Source organism: Eleutherodactylus coqui, chromosome 1, assembly GCF_035609145.1.
Source record: "Eleutherodactylus coqui strain aEleCoq1 chromosome 1, aEleCoq1.hap1, whole genome shotgun sequence".
NCBI classification, from domain to species: domain Eukaryota; kingdom Metazoa; phylum Chordata; class Amphibia; order Anura; family Eleutherodactylidae; genus Eleutherodactylus; species Eleutherodactylus coqui.
Genome location: NC_089837.1, coordinates 461,830,604 through 461,851,746, shown reverse-complemented (window position 1 = coordinate 461,851,746; position 21,143 = coordinate 461,830,604). Strand labels below are relative to the sequence as shown.

The 21,143-nt window shown below is 46.7% G+C and overlaps 1 protein-coding gene across 2 annotated transcripts; it reads left to right on the top strand.

Annotated features, from left to right (window-relative positions):
- The first annotated feature begins 42 nt into the window (after positions 1-42).
- On the top strand, positions 43-18,785 carry CBX5 (chromobox 5). Of its 2 annotated transcripts, none has more exons than XM_066584284.1 (6): positions 43-150; positions 5,111-5,167; positions 13,999-14,161; positions 16,039-16,204; positions 16,935-17,032; positions 17,534-18,785. In XM_066584284.1, the coding sequence occupies exons 2-6, from the start codon at positions 5,143-5,145 to the stop codon at positions 17,682-17,684; spliced, it is 603 nt and encodes a 200-aa protein (XP_066440381.1). In that variant the 5' UTR covers positions 43-150; positions 5,111-5,142; the 3' UTR covers positions 17,685-18,785. The 2 variants fall into 2 exon arrangements, with proteins under 2 accessions (XP_066440381.1, XP_066440382.1); XM_066584285.1 differs by lacking the exon at positions 43-150 and adding an exon at positions 300-352.
- The last annotated feature ends 2,358 nt before the right edge of the window (positions 18,786-21,143 follow it).

Below are 21,143 nucleotides of genomic sequence, written 5' to 3'. Positions count from 1 at the left end.
TAGTAAAACCGTCGGAAAGGAAATGGAGGGGGAAGTGTGGGAGGTTCTGCGCATGCGCGGTGTAGGTTGTTTTTGGCGGGGTTTGGTCGCTGCGCAGATCCTTCGGTGATATTCCGGTGCGCCCGCCTGTCACGGTTGTCGTTAGGGAAGGTGAGTTCTAGCGGGGAGCCGGAGGGGCGCGTAGAATAAACGGCTCCTCACGGCTGATAGCACGCAGTGCCGGTACTAGTGGACGGGAGGACTGATAAGAGCGAGCAGCCAATCACAGGCGGCAGGTAGAAGCGGCTTCTATCAGAGGGGGCGGGGCATAGAGCGGCTGCCGGTGCTGGGAGACGCGTGCGGAGAGCTGCAGGTACCGGGGCGACAAGGGGGAACTACTAGTCCCAGCACAGGGCACAGCCTGCTGGGGTGGCCATCTAGTGCTGCTGGAGGTTAGCCTGGGGCCGTCCGCCTGCAAGGACTCGTTCACACCAGCGGATTCGAATAGAACCCCCTGATTGCTCACATCCGCGGCTCGCGGTTCCGTTTACAATCACTGAATGGTGGAAATACGTAGGAAAACGCGTATTCGCTGAGTGCGCACAAACGCAATGCGATCTGATGGCCTTTCGTATACGCAGTGTATTTGTGCGCACAGAATGGCGCGGAGCGGGCATAAGCCATATTTATATAGTTGTGTAATACGTGTCCGTAACACGCTTACACCCGTGTGGACCGTGCCTCTGGCGGCGCTCTCGCTGCGTCTCCTGCCTTCGCGAAGCATACATGTTTTATAAAAGCGTATCTCTCGCTGTATCCCCCGTCTACGGCTTCCCTGCGTTCGGCGCCCGCGGTTGCCATTCCCTTTCATCATTGCGCCGCCCGCTGCTTGTGTGTTTACACTTATTTGGTATCCGGTAACTTATGTTTATCACACAGCGCCGTGTGAGCGCGGTCGGCGTATTTTGATCGTAATTCCATTTGGGGAGACCTAAGTCTTCAGGCAGATCTTGTAGGCGTGATGGCGGTTACACATTAGCGTTGGATCCTCCGCTCGGCGGTTCTGTCACCGATGCGGCTGCAAAGACTAGAATAAAAAAGCGTTCCGTGCGAGGCGGCTGCTTCAGTCCGCAAACCAGGAGGCGGGCGGACGCCATTATAGTCAATGGGGACCGCCTGGTGCTGTACAGGACCGCTCGGCCGTGGGGATTCCCGCTTTCCGAACGGAAAGGTAAAGCGGAATCCCCAACGCAGGTGTGAAACCTCCCGTACGCCACAGAAGTCGCTGCAGCCTCGGCATCCTTCTGTGCAAGAGCTGATGGCCGCGTCCGTGCCGGCGGCGGTAACGCACTGAGGCCCAATGTCAACGGGCGGATTTGAATTGTGGACGTTCTGTAATTCAAGCGTTCCATAGGGAATCGCGGGCGTCCGCCCCTGACATAAAGCACGCGGATTCGATTTACGGACCTTCTGGTCGGAAAAACAAATTGCAGTCAATGAAGGCCGTCTGATCCGCGAGCCGTCCGCCATACAATAAATCACATACAGCACACAGACCCCCTAAAGCAGATTGGGCGGGTCACACAGGCGTGGACTGAGGGGGCCGCGTAAAAAAACGAACCGCCTCGACCTATCGTGGTCCGTATTCAGACCAGAACCACCCCTGAAAGTCTCTGGCAGCGTTAATAAAATGGCGCGTACTGATGGGGCATGTAGTGCGCTGCGGTTTTATGCACACTGAAATAATGCCATTAGTTGGGCCGCCTTATTTTTTTAAATAATGTTTGCCAAAAAAAATCCTGATGACGCCAATGTAAAAAAAAAACCGCCCGCAGCCTTCACATCCCGTGTAATTGTCGTGTGAATGAGCCCCTCTGGCTCCGGTGCCATGTTACCCATATTACACTATTAGACCGCTCACACATGACCGGATTTGGATTGCGGAATCTGTAATTGTCGCCTGCGCGGACGATCCGCGGTATTCTGCATCCATTAACAAGAATAGAGCATTGGTGTGCGCGCTCACACGAGCGGACAGCAGGAAGATCGCCGCATGCTCTATTCTTGTGCTGGTTGCATTGAAGTCAATGGAAGCCGGCCGACCCACGGCCCATCTGCAAAGTAAGGTCGCTGGGGATTATTTGGAAGGGGCCGCAAGCCTGAATCAGTGCGGCCGCCCCTCCATTCTCCGTATCCCTGGGGTCGCTCCGCCATGTGTTATACAAGGATGGCCTCTCCTAGGGAGATGCTGTCATTTAGCAATAGGAATGCCCCTTTAAGCTGCCCTGGGAGCAGAGCTGGGGTAACAACGTGTGCGTGGCGGCCGGCAATGCCTGGACTTCGGGGAAACAAAGTTGGGGGGGTATTCTTGCGACATTCTTGCGTGATTTTTTTTCTTGTTGTGAGGAGTACAAAACTCTGCGAATACGAAATCCGCTCTCATGAATGGATTTATTTACAAGTGTTTTTTCCCCTCGCGGTAAGCCCAATCTGGTGTTCCCACGGACCGCCTCGGCCATTGTTTTCAATGGGACCTTAGACCCCGCATGCACTTCCGTACCGTGTAATGATGTTTGCCATTGTAACCAATAGGAAACGCTTGCAATCCCAAGACGCACGAGAAACCCGTCTGAGGATCGCAACTTCACAGGCTGTTTTGAATGAAAAGCGCACATTGGCGGGCGCGATATCAGGCCAAGTTTCTCAGCCCGATAGCGCGCTCGCCCGTGCGGACGTAGCCTGATACCGCGATTCTAGCATCCCAATCCTTTCCTTCGGACTTCACATGCGTACTAACACACAGTCTGCGTTAGGTGGTCAGAAAAGTGGTGCTATCCCTGGATGGAAAAGTGCCTGCTTTGTGGGCGCAACACAGACGGGTTCGTTAGCCCCGGCGTCCGATTAGTCTTCTAGTAATAAAGAGGTAAGCCGTAACACACGACGGCAGGGTCAGGCCTCATTCGCATGGCCACAATGCGGCCACAAACAATCCGCAGCAGGCTTCACTATAAGGTGCAGCGCACTTCAGCCCAAACTAGGAGCCGCAAAGATCCCAAGTTAATTTCCCTTATTTTAGACATACACCGGGGCTCAGAGGGGAATATTGTTTTTTTGGGGAGGATGCTCACCAAATGGAGATCATATAACCTCCATCCAGGACCCTGGAGTCACAGCTGACCACCGAGCCACCCTCTGCCATATTTCCCCATAATGTAGGGAAGTAAGACAGTGTTCTAGAGCAGGGGTCCCCAACTCCAGTCCTCAGGGACCCCCAACAGGTCATGTTTTCAGGATATCCTACAGTAAGAACACCTGTGGCAATGTCTGAGGCACCGACAATAATTACATCACCTGTGTAATACTGAGGAAATCCTGAAAACATGACCTGTTGGCGGTCCCTGAGGACTGGAGTTGGGGAACACTGGACTAGAGGATGGAAGAAGTCCTGTACTTGCACACGGGTTGGGGTTTGCAAAAAAAGAATAAAAAATCCCCGCTCCATTGATCACATCTCATAGACAGAAGCATTTCTGTTCCTGGGGGGGCCGTCGCCTCAGCGGGCCCACGGGGTCGTAGGATCTTGGTCTCCAACTTCTTTGCCCATTTTTTGTTATCCCATGATGTGCTTATTGTACCTGTAATGTATCGTACAGCCTTGTTCACATGGTGTCTGCAGCCCCCCTCACTGGTTTCCCCAGGACACAATAACATGCAGCACCGTATTGTCCTATACAGTGCAGGACGGCCGAACGGACCCCGTTATAGTCAGTGGGGTCTTTTTGGTTCTGATTAGACGGGTTTTTATTTTCTCGATTCCATAAGAGAGCAGAAAGTATAAACCCAGCAGAGATGTGAAGGAGGCCTTCCTATCTGCAGCCCGCTGGCACCCCTGGTAGCGGGCACATAGGTGTGTTTGGGTCCCACCTGCTATTCTGGCTGGTCGCACACACCTGTGTTGTTATACGGCTCACCTGCTTTGTCTGTTATGTTTGTTAGGTTATTATGGTTCCATGGCATGATTGTAGTCTTGTAGGGGTGGATGGGGGGTCTTATCTGTTGTCTTACATGAGCTCCATTCATTCTTTGCCTCCGCCCCGCTGAGGGGGTCTTCACTCCACCCCACCCAGTCATTCACATGCTAAACTTAATCTATAGAATTCTTGTTTTTGCCTAATGCAAAACTAAAACCGGACAATCGATCAATAAGTGAAGGCAACAACTCCTTGTGTTCCAGTTTCAGTGAGCTGCTGAGATTACATTAGCACTTTATTCCTCTGATTCTGGGTTAGGATTTGGCTGGCAGGGCTTTATGTACAGCTGATGTCTGGATTTACCTGTGATTGCTGGGTTGGCCTGATATCACATGTAATGTATGTCTATGAACATGAGCTCTGGGGAGGCTTTAAGAACTTTATTTGGAAATTGCATTGTGAGCTATTTTTCCCGTACGGCGGCACACAGTTTCTCCTGGGATGCGGTAGGCGCTACGTGTGCTGCAATATGGCGCTTCCATGTAGCATTGTATTGTGCCCTACAAGGGGAGAATATCATGCAACAGAAGATGGCATTGTGCCGCTCTTTATGGAATTGTCTCATTAAAGGGGGTTTACACACTAAAGACCTCTATCCGCTATCTATAGGATTGGGAATAAATGTCTGGGGGTCTGACCTATGGGACCCCCGTGTGAGCAGATTGGTTGCACGCTTATCCACGGTTCACTTCGAAGGGAAGTCAATGCGCTCGGCTGTCTCCCTTCCGTTCCATAGAAGTGAATGGTGAAGAGTGCCTACCAGCCGCTCCACTCACATGGGGCATTGAGAGCGCACCTTTTTGGTGTTACTGAGGGTGCCAGCCGTCATACCATCAGCAATCAGACTTCTACTGTGGATGGAGGAGAAGTGTCTTTAGTGGTAAACCTCCTTACCTCTGTACGGGCGTTATACTACGGATCCGTACAACAGGCGTCCATAATACAGCCGTTGGCCGACACCTTCCAATACTGCAGGAGGGATTGTTTTTTTTGTAATGCAATTCCCACATATAATAGTTTGTAACCCGCTTTAACTATGATGACCTGATGCCGTTCCCATGTAGATCTGTCAAATGTTTTTCTTTCTTTTACAACTTAAGTTTTCCGGCTCAACCCACATCAGACGTAGATCATGGACGTCACTGAGACTACTACAGGTACAGACCACCGGCTGCCCATTGTATGCAATGCTTTGTCACATGGTTGTTTTTCTTGCAGATCCTTAGTAATCGTAGATGTAAGATGTCGCCTGCCTTCACATTGTACCAACTAGAACCGAGGTGTTCAGCTATTTTTTGCTTTCTGTTTTGGGGAAAAAATGAATTGGGCAGTGTTTTATGTGGAGGACAAAAAGGGGCGATGCTGGCATTGGGTAAGAATAACCTCGCGGCTGACTAGAGCATAGATATCCAGTTGGGCAGCCGCTTTGGATATGTTAGGGCTGAAGTCAGCGGTGGGATTCATATTTTTAATAGGTTCCTTGCTTGGCTGACTGAAATGAGTGCGAGGTGCCTGCGGCGCGAGTCGTCCCTAAAGTAATGGCCAGATAAAACCATTATACTACAAATATATATTAAAGGGGTTGTCTCGCGAAATCAAGTGGGGTTATACACTTCTGTATGGCCATATTAATGCACTTTGTAATATACATCGTGCATTACTTATGAGCCATACAGAAGTTATTCACTTACCTGCTCCGTTGCTAGCGTCCTCGTCTCCATGGTTCCGTCTGATTTCGGTGTCTTCTTACTTTTTTAGACGCGCTTGCGCAGATGGGTCTTCTCCCTTCTCGGAACACATCGCCAATTGGACGGTAAAACACACGATGAGCGCTCGCATGCGATGCAGGGTTTACCATTGAAAACAGTGGGATACACTTGCTGATCGCTGCTTTACTGAAGTGACAGGAGGCGGTTTTTGACATAAAATGCCTCGCAGCGCAGTGAAAGCGCACATATTTCTCAGCCCGATATCGCACTCGTCGGTGTGTAGGTAGTCCAAAGGGGTTGTATCAAGATTGATCTTATCACCTATCCACAGGATAGTTTATTAAAGTCTAATCTGTGGGGATCTCACTGCTGCCTCCCACTATTTCCAAGAACTGGGGTTGTGTGTCTTGTCCCTTCCCTCTTGCTCCTTGACGGTTTGCTGATGCCCCCCCTGTAGTGCAGGGGAGAATGAATGGAGTAATGGCTAGAGATGAGCGAGCATACTCGCTAGGGACAATTGCTTGAGCGAGCATTGCCCTTAGTGAGTACCTGCCCGCTCGGAAGAAAAGGTTCGGGTGCCAGCGGGGGAGAGCAGGGGGGAACGGAGGAGAGATCTCGCTCTCCCCCCTGCTCACTCCCGCAACTCACCGCTCACCCGCGCCGACACCCGAACCTTTTCTTCCGAGCGGGCAGGTACTCGCTAAAGACAATGCTCGCTCGAGTAATTGCCCTTAGCGAGTACCTGCCCGCTCATCTCTAGTGGTGGTCCTTTCATCTTCCGTGCTGGAGATTGCTAAGCCCTTGTACTTGGCTATTTCCGTCAGCCCATTGAAGATTAGTGGAGCGGCACCATGTATGTGCTACCACCACTCCATTCAATCTCCAGGTCCATGCAGGTGGGTGCAGTGAGGGAAACGCGGGACGAAGATCATTAAGGCCTCCTGTCCACAGGCGATATATATATATCATTGCGTTATCCGCGGCAATAACTCGCACACGGGTAACGCAATGAACACTTTCCACAGGATAACTATGGAAAGTGCAGCCCAATGTACACAAGCGGAAAATCACCACAATTTTCCACTTGCGTATAAAAATTTTCCTACCATTAATGATAGGTTTATCGGGGAAAATCGCTGTGACTTTACGCCTTCTCCCATGGCAGAAATCCGCTGTGGGAAAACGCTAAGCCTGTGGACAGGCGGCCTAAAGGGATACATTGCAAAGTCTGATTAGCTTCTGCTATATAAGTTTGTATATCTTGTAATATCAGTTCCCAATGTGACCTGAACAATAATAAATGCTGGGAGTTAGTTTCACAAACAAGAATTTTACCGCCCTTGGTCACTTTGCAGACTATACAGTGAGTAGAGGACTGAGCAGACAGTTCAGTGACTCACAGGTGTCTTCCTTTCTCAATTATTCTTCTTTTCTTCTCCATCTGGCCAGGACCGCCATAACAGTTTCTCCCAGGCACATTTCATCTCTTCACAGATTGCCCAAAGAGGTGTCTTTGGTTCTTTACTTATCCTTAACCCCTATGTTAAGACGAAATCTTAATAGTGCCGCACACTAATGGCTACCAAGGAAGACCCCTGTAGTAATTTATAAGCCACACTGGCCTCCTGTTCTAATAAATGCCCCGGCAATAGTTTTGCTTCACTCAATGCCTTCACCTCTATAAGCAAAGAATTCTGCGGAACCACACAAGTGGCGCGATGACATCATCATGCCGCCTGTTTCATGGAGAAGACACCGAGAAAAAGGCAACCTGATCAGCATTCCTGTTTCCTACGGTTTGGTGAACATTCTGACATTTTTGGGTAAAACAGGTTGAATCCAACCGCTGACGGCGCTGTATTCTGACCAGACATCTCTCCTGTAGGATCACTATAGTGTTTAAAGGCCATAAATTTGAAGCTGGGTGCGTCTCCCTGCGTGGCGAGGTGGGAGGGACGTCTTTTAGTTTGTAGTACAGTTTCTGCAAGCATAAAAATCATCGTTGGCGAATGTGAACACTAAACGAAAAGTGAGCGGTTCTCATTGATCGAGTCATTGATGAATCCACCTGTCTAAAAGGCTGCATGATGGCGAACGAGCTGGCAGTGACGTTACCGGCTCGTGTAAACGTCTAAAAAGAGCCTGCCGCATAATTTTGAGCTCCTGAATGGATAGAAACCCAGTATGAAGGTATGACCGCGGGTGTGCTGGTATCGGAATATACGTCGCATCATGCTGATGATGGCCTATGAACGAGTATTCCCATCTCAGACTACCGGATATACTGTAAGGTCCCACCAATCTACCCTTCCCATCGGGAGGATGGGGTCTCCCTGGTTTTGTAAGGCAAGGGGGCTGCTAGTTGCTAATTAAAATGTCAGCCTCTAAGAGTTCACTCTTTTTAGGGAAAAAACCCATCTGGATGGTAAGTCTGTCCATCCAAGTGTAGGGGAGGAATCTGTGAGGTTGGCGCAGTATATAAGGGCGGTGTACCTGCCCCTCACTGCATACAGCTGGCACTGTACAATCCCCACCTGTACAGATATATTATGTCTAGGACATCCTGTTGGCAGTTGGCATCCTGTACATTTTCCTTGTGTAGATTGTGTAGAATAATCGGTGCGGTCACTAGACAATGCCTCCTTTATAGTGTTAAAGTCAACCTCCAGCAAGAACACAGCGGTCTTTGTTTCGGCTTCCGGGCGGACCCCTCGCTATAGGCAGCGATGGTCTGATTTAAGGTGCCTCTACACCCTCAATAGATGGCTTTCAGCTGACATCCACTTCCCCCGGCTCCCCTAGACACATAAATGCTCGACTCGTCCAAGTGGTCATGTGTCATCCATGGGCACACTGGAGAAAGCCGCTGCCAGACCCTCCGATGGCGGCTTATTTCCATGGAGAACAAAAGGAGCGGGTGTTGAAATTTAACATGATAGATGATGTTGGGGAAGGAGGATCTGTGAGGAGGCCCCGTACACACATGATGGTCTCGGCCCCAACAGCATCAGCAGGTTCTGAGTATTGTAGTCTATGTATTGGGGGCCTTTCGGCCAAGGCCTTTTTTTTTTTTTTTTTTTTTTTTTTTTAAACCCACTTTTAGAATGGCTCATAAATACAAAAAAGCCAAGAGCGCGAACCCTTTATAGGTGAGAAAAACTTCATGAGAAAATAAAATTTACATAATATATATTTTTTATTTTTTTTTTGCCTATATATAAAATTTTGGTCAAATACAGTATGGGCCCATCGTATAGTGTAGGCCTGTAATACGGTCGTATGCATGAACGCTAATGGGGAAAAAAAGTGCACTTACTGCATGCTGGGGTCTACCTTGCCTAATGCTGATTGGTTCTGTACTCGTCTGCCGCCCTCCTAAACAACTCTTGTAACTTTCCTTGTTTGAAAGTTGAGCGCTCTAAATACACCGGGTGGTTCGAGAGGAGCGGAGCAAACGTAACGTGGATTTACAACAGCCATGAAGAGGTAGAAGAACCCTACAAGTATGTAACGCCCCGAACTGATGTTGGATGTGGGGCCGTGGGTGGCACGAGACCACCTAAGACTACCTATCTTCACTGCGGAGGTCTTGGCCGAACTGGCGCCCCCTTCGGCACAGTAACGACTTGGAGTTCTTCTATGTGTTCCCGTCAGTGGCTGCTGTAGGCCATTCATCTATAGAGAAATCGGCTTTCTGTTTGCACCGTTCTTTAGGCATCGCCCTGTGTATATAAATGATATATACTAGTTACTGTATACTGAACCCTCACATCTGGCGGTTGGTTCTGTTTTTCCTATATCGTGGTTTGTGACAGCCACGGTTTATACCGGCATGGATCTCTAACCACACTACGGTAATGCTGCGGCTCTATCCTCCATACAGGCTGTGTCTGTCTGTATCTGCTGTATCTATTTCCTTTCCCTCCCCCACACCAACCTGTGGGGGAAGGGCGGCTCGGCCTCTTCTGCAGCTCCTTTCTCCTGCTTCTCTGCACAACCAGATGGAGGAGGGGGGGGAATCATCCAGCTTTAACCCTTTAAGTGCACAATAGATAGATCTGGCAACGGGGAACTATTTAACTTATTTTTTTTATGTAGCTTTAGTGCTTTTATGTCTAATTGTGTTTTAACCTACATGAATGAAAATTATACTTCAGATTATGCAACTAATGCCCTTCGTAAAGTGTCGGTGTTATATAATATAAGCAATATAGACCTATAAATTAGCAGAAGACTGATCTGATTAATGACTTGGATGTGAGCAGGCTAGTACAGGTGCGTATGGATTCAGGGCAGCCGTATAGGGCTAGGCCTCCTTCCCACGAACGGATTTACGCCGCGTAATTTGCGGCGAAAATCCGCTGCGTTGCCCGCTGCTATTAGGTTCTATTGAACCTAATAGCACAATGCTCACGATGCAGAATTCCACCGCGGAATTCCGCACCGTGAAATCTCCCGTCCTCACCCGCTGCATGCTCTATTTGCCGCGGGTGTACGCAGTCAATGGAAGCCGTCCGTTCACGCTATCTCCCACTGTAACACAGCAGGAGATAGCGTGAAAACGCTTTCCCGCCTACCGCCGGCTGCGTCATGTGACGCGGTGGGCGTGTCACATGACGCGGCGGTGGGCGGGGAAGCGTCTTCACGCTATCTTCCGCTGGTAAGTATGGGGTCTCTGGGGGGCGCCGTGACAGGCTTCGCCGCGGAATATTCCGCGGCGGAGCCCGTCACACTCGTGTGAAGCCGGCCTTAGTAGTGCATATGTTATACCACTGTCGGTCTGTACTTGTAACTGGAAACAATGGTCAAGTGCAGGTATAGCCCGGCAATTAGCAGTAAAGCAAGTGCTACCCGCTGCCGGGGCACCCCATGTTACAGGGCACTCTTGCAGATTTGTAATTTTAGCTAATTGTTAGTGGACAGTATGAATCTGGCCATACATTAGAGCTTTGGATGGACAATGTAGACCATCTTCTGCCACCGATCGTCTCTGCCTGACACAAACGACCATGAGAGATGCCAAGCACTGGCTGTTGTCTGTCAGAGTGTTGGTCGGCCGTGCTGGAGGTTTTCGGTCGTTGGAAGATGCCGTCGTCTTCATGCCAAACAGATCTGCATCTCGTCAATTCGGAAGCCCAGACCAGAAAATTAGGCAGGGATTTTGATCGGCAGTCGTTCATAGTCTTCATTGATCGTCGGACGAATGTTGAAAATCAGCCTTTATGATAGTTTTAATCTGATGTATAGATCGCTTAGGCCATAGATTATAGCAGAGACCGATGGATGACCATGCTATCCGTTAGACAGGTAAGTCCTCAAATACAACAAAGCGTTCATAAATCTCTAATGTATGACCAGCTTTAGTGCTTCTGGCGATATTGTGTAAACGCTGATTGGATTGGCCAACCCAATGCTGGACCGTTACATGAATAGTCTTTTTTTGAGTTTTTCACAAACAAGTAGGAGATAAATCAGTGCTATGCCAGTCAGAAGATAGAAATCTATAGCTGGGGTACAGAATTACAGCCTTCCAATCGCTGGAGCTGGCCGTGGCTATGATCAGTAACCATCTGACTATATGCGATGGTCATTGATATTTTTCATTAGAACAAGTTTCCCAGTTCAGAAAACTGTTTCTAAAGCCGGTTTCACATCTGCGTTGGAACCTCCAGTCGGGGACTCCGTCACAGATATGGCTGAAAATACCGGAAGAAAAAGCACAGCGCTGGGCAGAGGGTGTTAGAGCAGGAGAACCCCATCATAGTCAATGGAGTATCGCCTACGCGGTTTGTCCAGAGACGGAGCCGTTTGGCCGTGAGGGTTCCCCTTTCCTGATACCCAAGCAGAGCCTGAAAGCAGAATCCCTAACACAGATGTGAAACTACACAAATGCATAGATCAGTGTGTAAGCATAATCAATACTTATAAACACTAAGATCAGTGTACAGTAGGGTCTCGTGTGCACAGGCGGGTCGTATTCTGCATGTGGTAACCCGCAGCGGAATCCGACCCTGCCGACGACCGCACATAACTGTCCGGGTCTTCTTTTTTTCTGTACTGCGGAAGTAGCGGCTGGCGCACATGCGCGGTACAGGGGTTTTTGTTTTTTCTCTTTTTAAACTCCTTGCTTTCCGTGGCTCGTCCACGGAACCGACGGCTCCCACTGACTTCAATGGAAGTCATTTGCACGGAATCTGCCCTAAAATGCAGCGATTTTGTTTTCTGCATGCGGAATCCGAATAACAAATCTGCATGCTTTAATTGAGTTGCGGGCGCCCATGCTTCCCTACGGGTGGCTTGAATTGCGGATCTTTTGCAAATCAAATCCACCCGTGGACATTGGGCCTACGGTGACAGAATACATATGGAGTAACAAAGGATATTTGCAACATTTTAGTTATGTAGAATCCTTATCATTGTGGATATCTTTCTGCGTTTTTGTCCTTTTGACAACAAGAACGCTGGTGGGATAGGGCTAGTCTTGCCCAACTATGGCCACCGTCCCTTACAGGTCCTGCCCGGTCTCCTGATGTGTATTTTAGTAAATACTTGTCCCCATTATATAACCATTCTGGAGCTGCTTTTCCTAGATCTGTGTTCTGCTATTCCTCGATCATTCCTCCTGTATGAGTAAATTGACAACTGGACAATGCTAGTTGGGGGGGGGGGGGGGGGTCCCTACACATAATGCCATTGTCAGTGCTGACTGCATCGGACAGTGTAAGAGATCCACCCCATTGACAGAAAGGAATAGTAATACCCAGTTGACCATTTATTCATGAGTTTCTAGGAGTAATAACAAGAGGAACGTCACAATACAGAGCTAAACTAAAGCTCAAAAATGCATATGAAGAAAGAACACGTTTTCCATCCGGCTTCAATGGTTTCTATGATAGTAGCGCAGTGTGCTGCAGTATCGTATCCAGCAAGAGGAAAACCGATCCATTATAAGTGGTTTGTCATAACGGCTCCTGTGAAACGGAAATCGTGGTGCCAGTGTGAAGCGGGCTCAGAACAAAAATGTGGGAAGACCTGACGAATCCTCCTTAAAGGGACAGTTGAGGTAGTTGCTTGAGACACATGCTGTCATCTGTTGATGTGTGAGGTCCGACCGCTGAGATTAGAATGACCCCGCCGTGGCGCACCGCGGCTCCTAATAAGTTTATTTTCCTGCACCTAGCCGCTGTCAGTCGGGTGTTCTGCACACACTGGATCTCTGCTTTATTTACTTACATTGGCCCAAATTGTAGTTCTCTGCTCTGTGAATAGAAAATGCTGAAGTGCTTTCAGCCGCTTCCCCCCGGTCATCGGTCAGGTCCCTGCAATCAGACTTTTATTATGACAAGGATGCTTTCAGCTTCCGTCGGGTTCCTTCTTGCCATCTCGCTGTTTTGTGACTTTAGCGTAGTACCTGTGTGTAAATGGTCTTCTCTGATGATGGTAGTAATGAATTATAGTGGCCCTGCTTGTACATTTTCTCTTGTATGCTTTGATGGAGATCTCGGTGGCTGCACACCGTATGTGAGATGTGACCGACAAGACAATCCAATTATCGCTCATATACACGGAAAAGGAAAATGGTCAAATGTGGATCCGATCTCCACATATAACACAGACAAATAAGGAAGCTTCATACAGACGGGCAGAATATAATGGGAAGAAAATACAGACACTTTCCTACTACTTAGAATCAAAGGAGTTTATTCCATATATTCACAAAGTATGGTTCATAGAAAGTCTCAGGATGATATTATACTGGATATAGCGGGACCGGGGGTTTTGCTAATTCACTACCCCCCCAACAGTGTTTTGCTTTGCCTCAATATACCCCTTTTTTTAATAATGCGATGGAGGTGTTTGATTTATCAAAATTCAACTTCATTATTTTTCTTATGTTTTAGGTCTCCTTTCCACGGGCGTAGCGATATCCTGCGGCAGATCTCTGCTGCGAGAACTGCTGCCCGGGAACAGGTGAGAGCTGACGTCTCTCGCACTGAGCCTATCTGACAGGCTCACCGCGGAGAATCGTGACAAATCGCAGCATGCTGCGATTTAAATCCCACGAGGGGAGGATCGCTATGATTCTCTGCTTGTGGACAGCGGGGCTGCGCTTTCCATATGGCCCGTGGACAGGAGGCCTAAGTGTCTTTTTCTCTGGATTGTAACGTTGCCTATAGTAGCTTATTTTGCCATTGTAATTGTACAGATGAAATAATCCCTTTTTTGTATGTTTTTCCTTTTTTTTTTCTTTCTTTCCTTTTTTTTGCTTGTATGTTTAGAGGAGAAGGTGAATAGCAGTAACAACATGGCGAAAAAGAACAAAAGAGCGTCTGACGCCTCCTCTTCCTCTGAAGAAGAAGAATACGTGGTAGAAAAAGTTCTTGATCGAAGAGTAGTTAAAGGGCAAGTAGAATATCTCCTGAAATGGAAGGGATTCTCAGAGTAAGTCACTCCTTCAGTAACTCCCTAAAAGGGTTGTACCAGATTTACAGATTATCCCCTATCCACAGAATAGGGAATACATTGCTGTACCTCTCAGCAGTGTTGTCTGAATGAATGGAGCACTGGTCGCACAAACCTGCTGATGCTTCATTCACTTTCAGTGGGACTACGGAAATAGCTGAGCAGCAAGTGCATGGGTATTTCTGTCAGCCCCATGGAATTGAATGGAGCAGTGGCTGCGCTCCATTCGTTCTGACATCACTGCGGGGAGAAGCGGCCACGCAATGACAGATGGGGACATGGGGCCGCCATTCTCGGGATCTTTGGGGGTTTCAATGGCGAGACTCCTGCCGATCAGCAAGTTATCATCTGTCCTGTGGATAGGGAATAACTTTTAACTCTAGTAAAACCTTTTTAAACAGGTGGTTTCTGGTCTCATGAAATAAAACTAAGTGGCTTGAATGTAGGCAGTAAAATCCTGTGTAAGCAGCTACTACTGCAGGAGGAAGCTGCGGCCGTCCATACATGTTATATAGTGGCTGTGGAAATGCTGTCTCCACTAGAGTAGTGGGATCCCCAACCTCCCCGTCAATAGCCCTCATATTCTGTAATATAAAAAGGGGTTGTAGCAGACCATCATTTTTAAAGCTACATTAGTGCAAATTACTTTGCAATCACATACACTAAATACCCCAACAATCAGCTATTGATGACTTGTGAGGATACGTAATCAGTAGTTTAGTCCTTCAAACACCTTTAACAATCAATCAATAATACCGCTCATGCTGGAAGATTCTAATTGGTTACCTTTATAGCTTTAATTTCAAAAGTCTTGCTTATTGAAATATTAGAATCTCTTCCTTTTAAGTGGAGTTGCGCTAGCATTGGCCCCATCAAGATGGTGTGCAGAATAGTGTATATAGGTGGTTTGAATACAGATTTTATTAGAGATCTCTGTATTCAGAGATCCATATTGCATAAAATCCAGCTCCTGTGCCATAAAATACGATTGTCCCGCACCGCCGCTGAGTTCTGTTCCCAGTGTTTGACAGGCTGCAGTCCCGCACGGTTTATGTAATGTTACAGGCACTGCAGCCATTAACAGAGCTCAGACCTGAATTGCTGGGCTCAGTCACTGGCTGCAGTAATGGTGACGTCCAATTAACAGGCTGGGGAAGCCTGTAAATATGGAGGCGAGGGACACAGCAGGAGTGGGGAGAGACGAGTATAAGCATATTTGTTGTTTTATGGCAGGGGAGCTGGATTTATGTAAAACATAGATCTCGGAATACCCCTTTAATACTCTACAGAGGGCAAAACCTCTTGGCGTGTTTTGTTGTAATAGTAATAACGTTTTGTTGAAATGACCATTACTTTTAGTTGCCAAATGTTTGCTTCCCTTTTTGTTAATTTCCGATTTGGATCAATTGTAGAGATGATATATACATGGAAGGACATACAAGATTAGAGTAGAATATATTTTTAATGCAGCACCACGTTTGACCATTGGCCATATCTAGACTTTGCTTTATTTATATGGGGTTGACATGACCCAGGTGCAAACATTGGTTATAGAAAAAGTGCAATCAATTATTATATTATTTCTGTAAGTTCTTTCAAACATACAGATGATGAATCCTTCTTAGTGTGTAAAACAGTTGCAGCAGCCATCAGAGGTAGTTTGGACGTAACCGATCGCCACCATATTTTTGTGCATATTAAAATATATAAATATATTTGGTGAAAGCCAGAAACCCCTTCCAGCAGAGATATTGGAAGGGCCGAAATGTAGAACAAGTGTTCTTGTTGTCCAGAAAGAAAGGTCCTACTGTGAAGTTTGAACTGATGTAACATTATCCACCGCTCTTCTACCTCAGAGAACATAACACATGGGAGCCTGACAGGAACCTGGACTGCCCAGAGTTGATCTCTGAATTTATGAAAAAGTACAAGAAGGGTAAAGAAGCTGAACCCAAACCCAAGACAGAAACCACCAAAAGAAAAGCAGGAAGTGATGACATTCGGGCAAAAAGGAGAAGAGAGGTGAAGCCATATGCTAACATTCCTACCGTACATGCAACGTTATATGTTGTCTGATGGGACAGCCCCCTTTTAAAGGGTCATTCAGAGCATTTACTATTGATGATTTGTCCTCAGGATAGGTCACCAATACTTGATCTGTGGAGGTCCGCCACTCAGGATCTCCGCCAATCAGCTGATCATCCAGCCCACCATCAGCGCAACGGAGCTGGGCGTCTGTGTTGGTGGTCGGGGCCGAAAGTGTAATAGGAAGGCTTTGCTTGCATTGAAATCAATGAAAGTGATGCTTTCCATTACACTTGCAGCCCATCGTTACAGTCAGTCAGTTGGAGGATCAGCTGGTTGATGGGGATCCTGAGTGGCGGACCCCAAGTGATAAACTATCCTGAGGATAGGTAATCAGTAGTAAATGTCTGGAATACCCCTTTAAGAAATTGCATGAACTTCTCTTCTAATCACAGACCCCCTGGTGATCAGTTGATCTGGTGGCTCTGGCTGCTGAAAACCCAAGTGATTAGCACAACCCCCTTAACACATTAGAACACTAAATAAAATCAATTCCTTGTGTTTTGCAGCCCTTTCTTCCTCAGTCTGTACAGGGTTACTCTGGAGAATGTATGGTTGTGTGTTCAGTTATAGCTGGGGTGCTGTGTATTGCCATAGCCTTTATATTTGACACAATGCTTATCTACAGTTTCCTTTTTAAGCTTCTCTGTTTTATAATCTGTTGCAGAGCAATGACATTGCACGAGGATTTGAAAGGGGACTTGAGCCTGAAAAGATTATCGGGGCTACAGATTCCTGTGGTGAGCTCATGTTCCTCATGAAATGGTAAGTTGTTTGCAGGCTGGGGGTCCTTATTCTGCGGTTGTCATATACAAAATAGGAAAAGTTTGACAAGTATCTAATAATTACGCTACCTATTACAATGACTTTTGGGTCACACTGTGCTTCAGGGTGGAGCATGGAGCACTAGACTAGAAAATGTGCTGCTGTATTCACTGTGTGTTTCAGTGACATACTATTGATGACCTATCAGGATAGTTGATTGGCCGGGGTCCACTGCTCGGGACCCCGACTGAACAACTGAGCGGGCGCATGCTATCAGCGCCACAATAACACACAGGTCAGAGTGGAAGCCTCCGCGCCGACCTCTGTGTAGTGGCCGTCGCTTTTAACTGCAGGCACGGCTCTCATTGAAATCAACGGGAGCCGAGCCTGCAGTTACAAGCGCTAATGAACAGGATATGTTTTATGTTCCGCGCGTGTAATTACTTTATATTACTATATGCTGATTACCTTAAACCCAAGAAACCTACTTGTGTATTGCAGGAAAGATTCTGATGAAGCAGATCTCGTACTAGCAAAAGAAGCCAATGTGAAGTGCCCACAAATAGTTATTGCATTTTACGAGGAGAGATTGACTTGGCACGCTTACCCTGAAGACACAGAAAACAAAGAAAAAGAAGCTGTGAAAAGCTAAAATGCCCTTTTTTTAAATGTGTATGTGTGAATAATATACCTCCCCTCATCTAAACACATACACACACATTCTCCCCACACTCCTCATCTGCCCTGGTCCAAGTGTTATCAAGAGGGGGGGAGGGAGGGTATCTTGCCTTTCATAGATTATTTTTGATGTACACTTAAAACTCCTTTTTACCCCGAAACACTCCACACGTGGCATTTGCACAAGATCCGACTGCCATACGTTACAAGCTGGGGGCAGCCATGGCATATTTACCACTCATGGAGAAAAGCACTGCAGAAATTTGCTGAGTGCTGCTAAACTTCCTCTAACGTTTAACTTATTGTGAGGAAGATCGGCGGTGCTGGGTCAGGGGTTTAGCCGTAAGTGTCTGGTAAGTACAGACGGGATAAATTGTAAAAGGACCTCCCGCAATTAAAAAAGCGACCAAGTATATACTGTATTAGGAAGGGAACGTTGCTGCTTTCTCCCGTTCTTGGACGCTTGTACTTTGAGGGAGAAGACATGTTTTTAATGGTTTTAATTTTTTTTTTTAATCTACATGTATTTACCTTGATCTGGGTCTCTCTGTGTATTACTTGTTTTTGTATCTGAAGATATTTGCTAAAAACAAGAACCTCTCAAGTGGCAAGTGTATCAACTCGGGAGTATTTATATAATCCTATCCAAAGTGTCATTGAAAAAAAAAAAAGCACTTTGCAAAAGACAGTGTGTGTATGTGTGTGGAGGGGCTTTCACCACCTGCAGTTTAAAGAAGACCCCCATCAGTCATTTTGTATGAGGGGTGTTGTGAGACTGTGTGGCGTTTTATGTGTTGGTCATTCAATGTGCCATACTTAGTAATAGAATGTCACGCGTGAGACGGAAATCATGCCATACAGTATTGATCCCAAGTACAATGCTGATGTGATGCTTGTTGGCGGGTTTTTTTCTATATTTACAAGTATATACTATTTCCATCTGTAATAAATTAAAACCACTTTGTGGGTTTTGATACAAAATTTTCTTAAGGGGGGGAGAAATACAAATGACACATTTCAGTTATGTCAGTGACAAAAATTTATGTATAGTACAGTAAACTTTTTTTTCTTTTAATATCAGTTTGATGTTTTTTATGCTAAAGAGGTCTCAGAAATGTAACTGGTTGTGTTTTTTAGTTTCTGTGGTTGTAGTGAAAAAATTAAAGGGGTTGTCCGAGTTATATATTTTTCTACATATTTGTCCCCATTCCAAACTTGTGATCTGTGACGTTACCAGGCCTTCTGGCTCAGTGATGTCCCATAAACTGGTCACATGGGCTTGTTTATGGGACATAACTGATAACATCCTGTGTTGGGCCTCCTATTGGCTGCAGTGGTCACATGGGGTAGTGGGGAGCAGCACGTCAGCGGAGAGGTGAGCATTATTTATTTAAAAATTTTTAAACACCTATTTCATCCCTCTCCACTGCCAACACTGTTATCTGCAGAATGGAAAACCCTCTAAGTTACTTTTTAAAGTAGTTTTAGATTTGTTTGTCTAACCTTTTAAATCTGTGATAGGATTTTAAAGTCTAAAAACACCCGGTGGGGCGAGTACATCCTCTGATAATAAGGGTTTAATTCACCTTTATGCTGTAGCAAATATTTATTTGCATATGGGAAATGTCTCCTGGGGGAAGCTCCTTTGGTAATTACCAAGTGTTTAGTCTAATTCAGTATTCAATAAAAGGTAGATTATACCTACCTGATAATCGGGTTTTCAGGAATCTCTTCGACAGCACCACCTGAGATCGCCTCCTGATAGGACAGGAACACACGGAGAGGTTTAGAAGCTCCCACCTTCCTCATTGATTTATAACAAACTGCCAGGGGTCGGAGCTTAACTAAAATTATTAGTTATACTGGTATAATCTAATTTGTCGCGTCGGAATGTACTGGTGCTGTCGTGGAGACTCCTGAAAACCCGATTATCGGGTAAGTATCTACCTTTTTCCAGTCGTCTCCACGACAGCACCACCTGAGACATAACAAGTAACAAGTAAATTCTTGTCAGGGTGAGGCTATGGCTGAGAGGACCTTGTGGCGAAGGCTAGATCCTCATCCGCCTGAATATCTATCCTGTAGTGTTTGATGAAAGTATGGGGTGGATACTGTCCTTGTAGAGTGGGCTTTGAGTCTAATGGGGGCCTCTTTATTTATCGCCCTATATGCATCTGTGATAGACAGGCGGATCCACCTGGCTGTAGAGCTTTTCACTGCCTTTTTGCCCCTATTGGGGCCCATAAATTTGGTAAACAAATAATCGCCATGCCTCCATTGCCTCCTGGCGTTGGTATATTGCAGGAATGCTCTCCTGACATCCAGACAATTAAATTCTCGTTCTTGATCATTCTTAGGATTATCGAAAAACAAGGGAATTCTATCTTGTGCCCTAGGGTACAAGGAAGGGTCCAATTTGAATATTATCTTAGTTTTGGTGGTTCTGAAAAGGGGCTGACGAATGTATAAAGCCTGTAGCTTTCTAATCCATCTGGCCGAGGTAATTGGCACTAGAATAACCATTTTTATTGTCAGATCTCTAATATGGAGTGATTCTATAGGCTCAAATTGATCTGAAGACAGAGCCCTGAGGTCCCAACTTAGGTTCCAATCAGGGACCAGATTCATAATTTTTGGCTTCAATCTGTCTGCTGCCTTCATAAACCTATCAATCCATCTTATTTGGGACTGGGTCTTGTAGGCTTAGGTTTTTTAGGAGCCCAAACCAGCTTCTCCTTGGCCAGAATGGAGCTACTAGTATAAGCGTACATCTTTGGAAGCGGAAGTTCTGGAGGACTTTCGGGATAACCAGAATTAGGGGATATGCGTAGGCCAATCCTCTTCCCCAGTCTCTACTGCTACCGGCTGATCCGAACAGTTTATCTGCGGAACTCCCCACTTGTTTGTCAATACTTTGAAGGCCTCCTGAGAAAGGGACCGTTCCCCTAGGTCTACATGTTTCAGCCTGGTTAAAGGTTCCTTTCAGGTGTGTGGCTGATATTGATGGGACCTGTTTTTTTGCCCAAAGAAAGATTTTTTTGGCAGACGCCCTGTAAGGATGGGAATCTTGTCCGTGCCCCCTAATTTTTATTTGGCCTAGATTTGGATACAATCCTAGAAAAAACAGCAGATGGGAAGAAAGGGTTTTCCGAGAAGAAACAACAAGAGGAAAATGGCCCCAACACAGCATTCAGAACCCTGTAAGGGTAAAGGCAAGACAGGCCATTGGAGCTACTCGAAGGGAGGGGATTCCTCTTTAACCCCCATCAAGGAGACTTCTCCAAGCCGAAACCATGTGGCCAGAGGTGGGCAACTGCTGTTGTCTGACAGGATCCGCAGATGTTGATTTCGTGTAGAATCTCCCAATTGCTGAAGTCTCCCAAACTGCTCGAAGTTCCTGTAGTTTGAGGATCCTTGGGGGCCAGGTCCCTGA